Source organism: Callorhinchus milii, unplaced genomic scaffold (assembly GCF_018977255.1).
Source record: "Callorhinchus milii isolate IMCB2004 unplaced genomic scaffold, IMCB_Cmil_1.0 Scaffold28, whole genome shotgun sequence".
Taxonomy (NCBI): Eukaryota; Metazoa; Chordata; class Chondrichthyes; order Chimaeriformes; family Callorhinchidae; genus Callorhinchus; species Callorhinchus milii.
In genome coordinates this window covers 1,199,320-1,211,752 of record NW_024704769.1, presented here as the reverse complement: position 1 = coordinate 1,211,752, position 12,433 = coordinate 1,199,320, and the positions used below count along the sequence as shown (strand labels likewise).

Here is a 12,433-nt window from a genome sequence, read left to right as displayed (position 1 = left end):
CAAGAAAATATCTCTCAATTTCTAACCACATTTCATTATTTGGAAAGTTACTTCCTAATAATTTGTTGCTCCCCCTCTCCCCCTCCCCACCCCCTCCCCTCCCCCTCCCTCTGCATCCCCTCCCCACCCCCTCCCCACCCCCTCCCCTCCACCTCCCCACCCCCTCCCCCTCCCCCTCCCTCCCCACCCCTCCCCTCCCTCCCCACCCCCTCCCCCTCCCTCCCCACCCCCTCCCCACCCCCTCCCTCCCCACCCCCTCCCCACCCTCCTCTCCCCCCCTCCCCACCCTCCTCTCCCCCTCCCTCCCCACCCTCCCCTCTCTCCCAGCTCCCCTCCCCACCCCCTCCCTCCCAGCACCCCCTCACCCCCCCCCTCTCCCCCTCTCTCCCCAATAGTTTAATGGGAGTAAAGTTCTTTTCTTTTTTCCGAGCATTATGGATGGGTGGTGATGGGGGGGGGGGGGGTGTGGGTTGGGGAGCAAACAAACAGTTGGCGTTCCTGCTCCCGGTGTGGGGTCGGTTGTTGTCTGACGTGGGTGAGATGCGAAGAGGGTGGCACGGAATTCAGCGACTTGGGATGTTCTCCTTAATGTGGGGCCATTTCCCCAACAAACACAGGCCAGAGCTGACAGAATGGGGGGGCGGTGGGGGGGGGCAGTGTGGGGGGGCAGTGTGGGGGGTGGGGTTCGGTGGGGGGCCGGTGTGGGGGGGCGGTGTGGGGGTGTGGGGGGGCGGTGTGGGGGTGTGGGGGGGCGGTGTGGGGGGGCGGTGTGGGAGTGTGGGGGGGCGGTGTGGGGGGTGGGGGGGGCGGTGTGGGGGTGTGGGGGGGCGGTGTGGGGGTTGTGGGGGGCCGGTGTGGGGGGGTGTGGGGGGGTGCGGGGGGCGGTGTGGTGTGGGGCGGTGGGGGGGGCAGTGTGGGGGGGTGTGGGGGTGGGGGGGGTGCGGTGGATGTGCAGGTGTCCACGGTTCTCACGGTTTTCCTGTTGCTGGATGTTGTCACACACTCTGTGTGTGTGTGTGTGAGTGTGTGCGTGTGTACGTGAGTGCGTGTGTGCGCGTGCAGAAGTGTGTGAGTGTGTGCGTGCAGGAGTGTGTGTGAGTGCGGGAGCGGGAGTGCGTGAGTCTGTGTGTGTGCGTGTGTGCGGGAGCGGGAGTGCGTGTGTGCGCGTGCAGGAGTGCCCGCGTGAGTGTGTGTGCATGCGCAGGGAGTGTGAGCGTGCGTGTGTGAGTGTGCGCGTGCGGGAGTGTGTGTGCATGCGTGTGGGTGCCGGAGTGTGTGCGTGAGTGCCCGAGTGTGAGTGTAGGGGTGTGTGTGAGTGTGTGAGTGGGGTGGGGTCCCCTGGCTGCCCCCCCCCACGCCCCCAATTGTGTTGGGGGGTGCGGGGGGGGGGTGTGTGTGTGTGTTTTTAATCACAAATTGACGCCCGTTAATCCCCCCCCACCCCCCACCCCCCACAGGATAAATTATCATACGCCATCGAGGTGGAGGGGCGAGAACACATTGTGCACCTGAAGAGGAACCAGTGAGTATCTTACCCCCCCCACCCCCCAACCCCCAATCCCCCCCTACCACCACCTACCCCCCCCCCACCCCACCCCCCACTCCACCCCCCCCCTCATTAGGCTTCTTAACTGTTGTCAGACCCACCCGCTGGCACTGCGCTGTGTCCTGACTCAACGGCAAAGCATTCCGGTCGTCCCGAGATTTCGAAACAACTATATGGGAGAAGAATGTAATTGTTTCCTGTTGATATTCACGCGAGGCCGGGAGACAGGCATTCAGCTCTGCGTTTAGTTAACCCCCCGTTCTCGAAACCTCGGGCAAGTTTCCTTACTCCACACAGAGCCTAATAATAATCCCTCCAAAACCAAAAACAATAATAAATTGGTCATTTTCAATCCACGACTGTTTGTGGGACATTGCTGTGCGCAATTGGCTGCCGCGTTCGCCCACAAATATACAGTCAATTCACTTTACAGTGTGTTCTGTGAAGCGCTTTGGGACGTTCCCCCGACGTGAAAACGGCTATATCAAATGCAAGGATTATTATTATTATTATCTTAGAATTAGAGCCCGGCCCAGTTCGGGGTTAAATCAGGGGCAGTTTTTTACCCAAAGGGTTAGTGGGAATCTGGGACTCTCTCCCCCTCTCTCTCCCCCAAACGGCTGTGGGTTATGGCTGTGGATCCATTCACGTTGTCCAGACTGAGGTGGGCTGATGGTTGTCAGGTCAGGGGGTCAGGGGATACGGGGCAAAGGCGGGGAATTGGGGTTGAGGTACAGATCAGCCCTGATCTAATGGAATGGCGGAACAGGCTCGAGGGGCTGAATGGCCTCCTCCTGTTGCTATGCAACAACAACTTGTGTTTCCACCTCGCTCTTGACGCAGGGACACAGGGTGGGATTTCTGAGACAGAGGGTGGGGGGGGGTAGGAGGGTGATCGGAGGCGCGGTTGGTCGAAGAGGAGGGTCTTGAGACGGGCCTTGAAGGAGGCGAGGGAGAGGGGGCGAGGGAGGGGGCGAGGGAGGGGGCGAGGGAGGGGGCGAGGGAGGGGCGAGGGAGGGGCGAGGCGGAGGGACTGCGGGATGGAGTTCCAGAGGGTGGGGGCAGAGAGGCTGAAGGCCTGACCGGTGATGGTGTGGGGGGGCGGGCGGTGCGGAGTCCACTGAGCGGAGGCTGATACGAGTCAGGGAGTTGCCAGAGACTCAGGGTTCGGTGGCTGAAGCGCGGCCGCCGATGGTGGAGTGGAGGGACGAGCAGCAAACTAACTTTACAAGCTACGTCACAATTTAGTTACCCCCTTCCCCACCACCCCCCCCCCAACCCCCACCCCGACATCGCTGAGCTGCGATCAGGATAAAGCAGAATATTATCACAATATTATTGAAATAGTACTAAACTGTTATTGAGATATTATGCAAATATTATTACAATGTTATTACAATCTTAAAAAAATCACTGTCACAAAATACACAGTCACTACACCTTACGGCGTGTCCTGTGAAGCGCTTTGAGACGTCTCGAAGACGTGATGAGGCGCCGGGTCGAGCGCGAGGATTGTTATTATTTACTATTACAATTATCTTGTGAGACCTTCAGCCTTGATTTCTCTTTGTGTTGCTCTTGGCTGAGAATAATCCATCCCAAAAGGTTTATCAACAGTGAGATAACACACACACAACAACAACAACAAGATTACACGCGTACAGCGCCTCTCACGTCGGGAGGATGTCCCCAGGCGCTGGACGGTGGCAGCACTTCAGACCCGAGCTGTCGTTGGGGGGGAGCGAGGGGAGGGGAAGGGGGGTGACTGATGGTCTGGTCGAAGAGGAGGGTCTTGAGGCAGGACTTGAAGGAGGCTATTGATTGGTGATTGGAGTGACCGGGGGATGGAGTTCCAGAGGTTGGGGGCAGAGTGGCTGAAGGCTCTCCCGCCAACGGTGGGGCGGGTGGGTCGGGGGACGTGGAGCGGCCGGAGCCGACTGAGCGGAGGGAGCGGGCGGGTTGGTAGGGGGTTAGGAGGTGGCAGGGGGGTAGGGTGGGGCGAGGCCATGGAGGGCTTTGTAGGTGAGGACCAGGATTTTGAACTGGATCCTCTGAAGGATAGGGAGCCAATGGAGTCGGGCGAGAGTGGGGGAGATGGGGGGTCACGGAGTTTGGTGCGGGAGAGGACATGGGCGGCAGAGTTCCTGATTATCTACAGCTGTGGAGGGAGGAGTTGGGAAGGCGGACGAGCTCACACCAACACCCACGCACAGCCAGATGGTAACACATCAAGGGGTGGGTAATTTATTCAAGCCCAGAGGGTAGAACCAAACTCTACTCAGCCAACTATCTCCACAAAACCTCCTTTCTTTTCACACCTTTGTCGCTTTTGCTGATAAAAAAGCCGTCGCTCGTCAGCCGGCGGTTTCCGAATCTGACCATAATAATAATAATAATAATAATAATAATAATCCAAATAATACTGTAATCCTTGCGTCTGACGGTCACTTCAGACGCTGTGTGGTGTGAAGGGCGCTGCGTAAACCCGAGCTGTGGTTAGCAGCGTTTCAAAGCGCTCGACGGAACAGACCGAAGCGCTCAGTGGATTGACTGACGTATTTTGTGGGCGAAAGGGGTGCAGTCGAGACGGGCTGCGGTAACGTGGGCCAGACGGTTTGCGTACCCAGCTGTTGCCTTCATTTCATTTCATTTCAGACACCTTTTGGCTGTCTCTGGCAATTTAATCCCAGGCTCGAGTGAGGCAGGGAAGAATTCGGGTTAAAACACGGGCAGTTTAGGCCCACGGCGTGAGCGTGAGTGTGAGTGTTGAGCGTGAGTGTGAGCGTTGAGCGTGAGTGAGCGGGGAGAGCGCTCACGAGATAGATAACCACAATCATAATAATCCTGGCATTTAATACAGCGCCTCGTCACGTCATCGGGAGGTCTCAAAGTGCCTCACAGGACACACTGTAAAGTGTAGTGACTGTGCGTTTTGCCGGCGAAACGCGGTGGCAGCCAATGGCGCGCGCAGCGACGTCCCCCTCAAACAGCCGTCGATTGAAGTTTTTTTTCCGTGAGAGATTATTATCAGGTGTGTGTGTGTGTGTGTGTGTGTGTGTGTGTGTGTAGTGAGGAAACTCGCCCAAGGTTTCGCCCTGAAACTGTATTGAACCCCAGGTCTCTCGCTTGCGAGACAAGGGCTCTACACTGAGCCACAGACCTCCAGACATATAAACAAGAAATGCTCTCTTGAGGTTTGGAGGGAGGACCGAAAATTGGACGGTAAAAGTTCAGTAAATTCCTAGTTCTCTATTTACAAACCCAAAGACACAAAGCATCTGCGACCATCTGGAAACTGCTTTGCTGTTGTCTGGTGTGTTTTGTGTGTCCGCGGTACTGACACAACAGCCATGAATCACGTCGTTCTTTCTTTGGAAACGCACCAGTAATTGTTTCCCCTTCCCCCACCCCTCGCTCCACCTCTCATCCCCCTCTCCCTCCCCCACGTGGGAATTTGACCCAGTGCCGTCCTACGTCTCACAGACTTCTGACACTAACAACCCGGTTGTCAGATTTCTGGGGATAATCCCCCCCCAAAAAATAATAATTTGGTCGCTTCAACCCACGGCTGTTTGTGGGGACGTCGCGGGGGCGCAATCGGCTGCCGCGTTTCGCCCACAGAACGCACAGTCACTACACTTTACAGCCACGGTGTATCCTGCGAAGCGCTTTGAGACGCCTCGAAGACGCGATAAGGCGCTGTGTCAAATGCGAGGGTTATTATTGAGTGCGGTGTTCGGGCTTGGGTAGGATTTGGGCAAGTCTGGTGCCTGCTGGGCACACCCTGCACTGGCGCTGGTTGATTAATCATTACAGAAATAAGCAACTAATGCCGTAAATCATCGAATCGTACAATCTGACAGCACAGAAAGAGGCCATTCAGTGCATCACAGTGCAATCGAACACTGGCTTTGAAACATTCAACCTCATGTTCCGCAGGTTCTTCATCTACAGAAGACACAGTCACTCCACTTTAAAGTGTATCCATATATATATGTGTATATATACTGTATATTCCAGGTGGATGTTAAAGATGGAGTTCCCTGTAGCTCAGGGGTTAGAGCTTTCGCCTCGCAAGCGAGAGAGGACCCGGGTTCGATCCCCGGGCGGGTCAGGTCAGGGCGAAACGTTGGGCAAGTTTCCTTACTCCCCCCCCCCCCCATCCACACACACACACACACACACACACGCCTCTGTTTACCAGAAGTCAGTAGGAACCCGGTTGTTAGTTGATTGGGGAATCGCTTTTCCGGGGGTAATAACCCCTCAACCCGCGACTGTTTGTGGGGACGCACTTGGCTGCTGTGTTTCGCCCACAAAAAAAACAGTCAATCCACTTTACAGTGTAATTGCAGTGCATCCTGTGAAACTCTTTGAGATGTCTCGAAGACGTGAACCGGCGCGGGGTCAAATGCCAGGAGTATTATTAATTATGATTATTATTAAGCCTGTTGTCACTGGCGGAATGAAGCGAGTTGGCTAAGATCTGTGTGATTTCCTCCATCCCAGGGACTTCCTTCCAAAGGGATTCACTGTGTCCACGTACAGTAATGATGGGAATCTGCTGACATCCAGACCAAATATGCAGGTAATGAATCTTCCCAATGGCCTCCCCCTCCCTCCACAGAGATGCAGTTGATCAGGGATTAGTTCGTGTTGGGATATCTATGTGATCACATTTTATTGTACGTTGCTTTAATGACTTTATTGGAGGCAATTGGACATAAAGAATCAGAAGCAAACGGGTTTAAAAGGATTCCGGGAATGTGACTGGGCAGATTGTGGGAAAAAGATGTCAGTGTAAGGTTTAAAGAAAGGAACTGGTGAATCGAAACAGGTTTCTCGATTTGTGAACATAATTATCGGGGGAGGACAAGTTTGCAGGGCTATGGGGGGAGAGCGGGGGAGTGGGGTTGATCAGGGCTATGGGGAGAGAGCGGGGGAGTGGGGTTGATCAGGGCTATGGGGAGAGAGCGGGGGAGTGGGGTTGATCAGGGCTATGGGGAGAGAGGGGGGGGAGTGGGGTTGATCAGGGCTATGGGGAGAGAGGGGGGGAGTGGGGTTGATCAGGGCTATGGGGAGAGAGCGGGGGGAGTGGGGTTGATCAGGGCTATGGGGAGAGAGCGGGGGAGTGGGGTTGATCAGGGCTATGGGGAGAGAGCGGGGGGAGTGGGGTTGATCAGGGCTATGGGGAGAGAGCGGGGAGTGGGGTTGATCAGGGCTATGGGGAGAGAGCGGGGGAGTGGGGTTGATCAGGGCTATGGGGAGAGCGCGGGGGGAGTGGGGTTGATCAGGGCTATGGGGAGAGAGCGGGGGAGTGGGGTTGATCAGGGCTATGGGGAGAGAGCGGGGGAGTGGGGTTGATCAGGGCTATGGGGAGAGCGCGGGGGGAGTGGGGTTGATCAGGGCTATGGGGAGAGAGCGGGGGGAGTGGGGGTGATTTGGAAGCTCTTTTCAAAAAGGACATGATGGGCCGAATGGCCTCCTTTTGCGCTGTATAGTTCTATGATTCTTAAATCGAAAATACTTTCTCGCTTTGACCGAAACACTCATCTGCTCAACTGTTGACCTCTCACGGACCCCATCGCTTCCACAAACCACAAGCATTTTTTCCACCCAGTACGTGGGAACCCCAGCGGCCATTTTAATTTTGCAACCACTTCGGGGCCTCAGTAACCGGCCCACAGGGTCCAGTTTTGAGTTGAAATCCGATCATTCGAACCTGTTGACCGCCTCGTCTGGGCGTAAGGGGGAAATTGTCACTGCGAGACGGAGAATGTGGAGGTGGGGGGGTAGTTGCCGGGGGATAGAAGTCTGAGTCAAGGTTTCGCTGCACAAAGGAAGCCAAGTGCTGTGTAATCGAGGAGAGTTGGTAATTCTACTCCGCGTGTGTCTGTCTCGCTGGTTAATCGCTTTGAGATTTCCTCCCGATGTGAAAGGTGCGATATAAATTGTCCTCCCAGGGGGTGGTGGGGGAGAGATAAGTCGGCTCTTCTTGGAGCCGAATTGGCTCCAAGGTGACCTGCCCGGCAATGGAATGAGTGTGACGGTCTCGAGCCCCCGGTTCCTGAGACGGGAGGGGCCGCGGTGTCCCAGGGCACTCGCTGCTGATGGCAGCACCTGGAAGGGCCGACCAGTCACTGGGGGCCGGGAATCCTCCCCCTCAGCTCCTGGTAACCCCACAGCCAAAGCCCTAACTAACGGGGAGGGGGGTCCGAGCCGGACAAGCAGCGGGAAAGCTCGGCCACACAGCGACATCAATGGCCGGAGCTGTGTGTGGGTTTAGATGGTTAGACTCCAGCAGTTACCCCATCGGACACTCTGGGCTCCCCCTCAAGCCTCGGCCCTCGCCAACCTGCGCCTAATACTCTCCGGAATTAGGTAAGCAGTGGGGGGGGGGTTCCTCCAGGGAGAGAGAGAGAGAGAGCGCATTCCATCCCAACGATCTCTCTCCGGGGGTTTCCAGGTGTGGGGGGGGATGTGGGGAATTCTCAGTTGGGTTTGGAGACTCTTAACCAACGGTGATGGGTTTTCTGCGTGGGTCAGGCCGGGCCGAGAAGAAATCTAAACTGTTATCATATTGTTGCAGAAACACTGTCACTATCTGGGCTACGTTGAGGGGATTGAGAATTCTATCGTTGCTCTGAGCACCTGCTCTGGACTCAGGTAAGGATCGCAGACTAACCCTACAGACCAAGCCCTACTGAGTGACAAAGCTACAGAGAGGGAGTGCAGGCAGATTAATAATAATAATAATAATAATAATAATAATAATAATCCTTGCATTTGATATAACGCCTTATCAGGTTGTTAGGATGGGCTCTGGCCTGTCTCATGTCCCCCGCCTCGCCCGCCACACCATTGACGGTCGGGTCTTTAACCTCTCTGCCCCCCCCCCCCATCATCAGGAACTCCATCCCGCAGTCACTCGGCCTCGCCCCCTCTCTCGCCTCGTTCAAGACCTGTCTCAAGACCCTCCTCTTCGACCAACTGCACGTTAGGTCACTCCCCCACTACTCCCCACCCTCCCTCACCCACCCTCCACCCCCTCCTGATCCCAACCCCCAGCTCGGGTCCAAACCCCTGACGGTCCAGCGCCTCGGGACGTCCTCCTGACGTGAAAGGAAGGCTCTCTGTGTAAACGTCACGTGTGGTTGTTGCGTGAGAGTTGACTCCAGTAACAACAGCGTTGACTACACCGCTTTAAAGAGCGATGACGGGTTTGCTTGATCCGGCGATCGGCGCGGCCTGTGGAGCGATACCTGTGAGGGAGCGAAGGGAAAAGTTGTGAGGTGAAAAATGGGATAAGAACTCGATGACACACCCCATTGTTTCTAATCAGCGGCTCGGAAACCACAAGCTGCAGGTACAGCCCGAGCAATCAAACAGCAAAGCCAAACCCACTGAGCGATGTCAGGCCAACAAACCTGCGAGGGTTTGGGTGAGGTCCAACTCAAAGTCTTAAAGCCAAAAGCCGCCAGGAGTTCCCCGGAGCTCAGGGGTGAGAGCCCTCGCCTCGCGAGCGAGCGAGAGGACCCGGGGTTCGATTCCCGGGGGGGTCAGGTCAGGGCGAAAAGTTGGGCAAGTTTCCTTACTCCCCCCCTCCCCCCTCCACACCCCCACACACACACACACACATGCACACACGCACACACACACACGCGCCTCTGTTTACCCGCAGTCAGGAGGAACCCGGTTGTTAGTCGATTGGCGGATGGCTTTTCCGGGGGTAATAATTCCTTTAAAATAAATAAATGAATAATAAATAGGTCAGTTCAACTCAAGGCTATTTGTGGGGACGCTGCTGTGTGCCATTGGCTGCCGCGTTTCGCCCACAAAATGCACAGTCACTCCACTTCACAGCATATCCCGTGAAGCGCTTTGAGACGTCTCGTAGACGTGATCGGGCGCTGTATCAAACGCCGGGATTATCATATATATATATGTGTATAAAAAATGATAGATTGAAACCTGTTTAGAAACTGACCCTCAAGACCGAAAGTGTGCGTGTGTGTCGCTGAGTTGATCCAACTGTGCAGCGCCTCGGGACGTCCTCCCGACGTGAAAGGCGCTCTATAAATGGAATCTTGTTGTTGTTGTTGTTGTTGTTGAGTGCTGACTGCCTATATTGACCTGGATGGTATTGGGTCGACAGAGGATTTTTACAGACGGGTGAAACGTATTATGGCATTGAACCTCTCGAGAACTCGAAAGGCTTCCAACACCTGATCTATCGGATGGAAGACCTTCAGGAAGAGGCCTCTATGTGTGGAGTATCTGACCTGAGCAGCGCTCAGAGGGACAGCATTTTGGAGCCTACAGAACAACATTCACACGATGGCCAGAGTATGACCGGTTTCCTGCGTGTAAGTTCATTTGCTCGAGGATTCCCGAGTCTGACTGGTCAAATCTTGGCCCAGCCCCACCATCGGCGGTCAGGCCTTTAGCCTCTCTGCCCCCAACCCTCTGGAACTCCATCCCACAGTCCCTCCGCCTCGCCCCCTCCCTCGCCTCCTTCAAGGCCCATCTCAAGACCCTCCTCTTCGACCGACTGCGCATTCGGTCACCCCCACGCTCCCTGATCCCAACCCCATCCCCACACCAGCTCGGGTCCAAATCTCTGACTGTCCAGCACCTTGGGACGTCCTCCCGACATGAAAGGGGCCGTGTAACTGTAATGTGATGGTGTATGGTATTGGGCCGTGTGTTATCTACCCCGCTGTGCTTATCTGAGTAGAAGGACTACTCCATTTTGTCTTCGGACCTGTATCTGAGCCTGTTCTCCTGGTTTCACAGCACAAACGAGCCATATTGCCTCAGACTCACTATGTGGAGCTATTTCTGGTTGTGGAGAAGCAAGTGGTAAGTCGAAACTCTTGAAGGTTTCCTGCAAAACTTATGTGGATCACTCGACATTGCTGTTCTCTCTCTCTCTCTCTCTCTCTCCTCTCTCTCTCTCCTCTCTCTCTCTCCCTCTCTCTCTCTCCGTGATCTCACCTTTTGTTAAATTGCAGTTTGAAATCAAGAGGAACACTACTGCCATCCGGGAAGAAGCTGTCCAGATCGCTAACTATATTGATGGAGTAAGTCCCAATTCTCCACTCTATTCTACTCCCAATTCGGTAGCTCAGGGGTTCGAGCCCTCGCCTCGCGAGCGAGAGGACCCGGGTTCGATTCCCGGGCGGGTCAGGTCGGGGCGAAACGTTGGGCAAGTTTCCTTACTGCCCCCCCACACACCTCTGTTTACCAGCGGTCGGTAGGAACCCGGTTGTTAGTCGATTGGGGGATCGCTTTTCTGGGGGTAATAATCCCTTCAAAAAAAAATTGGTCACTTCAACCCACGGCTGTTTGTGGGGGGGACGCTGCTGTGCGCAATTGGCTGCCGGGTTTCGCCCGCAAAACACACAGTCACTACACTTTACAGTACATTCTGCGAAGCGCTTTGAGACACATCTGCGCTGTGTCAAAGGCGAAAGTTATCATTATAATAATAATAAGTAGGATTTTGAATGATCACGTCTGATTAAAACATTTATTTACCATCTCTTTCCTCCCCCCACCCCCCCCCCCCCCCCACCCCCCACTCAGATCTATATCCCACTCAACATCCGTGTGGTGTTGGTCGGTTTAGAGATCTGGAGCAAACAGAATCTGATCAATACACAAGGAGGGGCTGCAGAGGTCCTGGGCCGTTTCGTCCAGTGGAGGCAAAAAGACTTACTGTTACGTCAGCGCCACGACAGCGCACATTTAATTCTGTGAGTGTTTCAGCGTCAATTTGGTCTCGTTTCTCCGGCCGATCGCTAAAGCCGATCTCCCCCTCGCTCCTGACATCTACGTGGGCAATCTCGGTCGTCAGTCTCGGGGCAGTTTCTCGCCGGGATCTGCCACTGGCAATTCTTTCCAATAGCCGGAAGCGTGTCGTTTCCGAGCCTTGGGAAAGCTCGGAAATGCCGTGTGCGCGGTTCTGGTCACCGCGATATAAAAAGGATATTTTAATATAAAAGTGGAAAAAGTTTCCTTACCCCCCCCCCCCACACACACACACACGCGCCTGTTTACCAGCAGTCAGTAGGAACCCGGTTGTTAGTCGATTGGCCAATGGCTTTTCCGGGGGTAATAATCCCTTCAAAATAAATAATAATAATAATTTGGTTGCTTCAACCCATGGCTGTTTGTGGGGACGCTGCTGTGAGCAATTGGCTGCCGCGTTTTGCCCACAGAATACACAGTCACTACACTTTACGGTGGATCCCGTGAAGCGCTTTGAGACGTCTCGAAGACGTGATGAGGCGCCGGGTCCAACGCAAGGATTAGCATTGCGTTGTTGTAAGGATATTACAGCGGTCGAGAGGATATGGAGGAGGGCAACCGAAATGATCGAGGGGATTGAGGGACTGGGCTACAGGGAGCGATGAGATAAAACTTCAGCCACTTCACGCAGGAGAAGAGAAGCTCGAGGGGTGATGATAGGATGGCGGGCTTTAAGATCCTGAAGGGATTAGACCCCGATAAGCTGCTTTATCTGGTGCCGAACGGTGGAACCAGAGGCCACGGCCCGCGATCGAAGTGGGGGTCAAATTCAGAACCAACCTGCGGAAACGATGTCAGTGAACGAGCGGGAAATGCAAGGAAACAGACTCCTTGTCCCACCGGATCGCCACTCGCGCACTGAAACATTTGATTGCGTAGGTCGGTTCTCAACGTAATCCCCTTGAATCGCCGGCCGTGTATCCTCTTGAGTTTTTCTCTCCTGGACCGGTTGGGAAAGCCTGTCGTGAGCTGCGTTGCTTTGCTCCCGTTCGAAGCTTAAAAGACAGCAATCGTGGACCTCTCCCATCTCCTCGTAAACCTGCCCGATTTATTTCCTCGCTCCTCACAAGTCCT

General features: G+C 54.9%; 1 protein-coding gene across 3 annotated transcripts in view; it reads left to right on the top strand.

The window, feature by feature from the left end:
- Window positions 1-12,433, top strand: part of LOC103172227 (disintegrin and metalloproteinase domain-containing protein 9-like) — a 43,690-nt gene that overhangs the window by 7,423 nt on the left and 23,834 nt on the right. For all 3 annotated transcript variants that reach the window (XM_042344460.1, XM_042344461.1, XM_042344462.1), the window contains exons 3-9: window positions 1,458-1,522; window positions 6,056-6,134; window positions 8,136-8,212; window positions 9,702-9,912; window positions 10,343-10,408; window positions 10,561-10,629; window positions 11,135-11,304. In XM_042344460.1, the coding sequence (XP_042200394.1) occupies window positions 1,458-1,522; window positions 6,056-6,134; window positions 8,136-8,212; window positions 9,702-9,912; window positions 10,343-10,408; window positions 10,561-10,629; window positions 11,135-11,304 (737 nt within the window). The remainder of the gene's footprint in view (window positions 1-1,457; window positions 1,523-6,055; window positions 6,135-8,135; window positions 8,213-9,701; window positions 9,913-10,342; window positions 10,409-10,560; window positions 10,630-11,134; window positions 11,305-12,433) is intronic.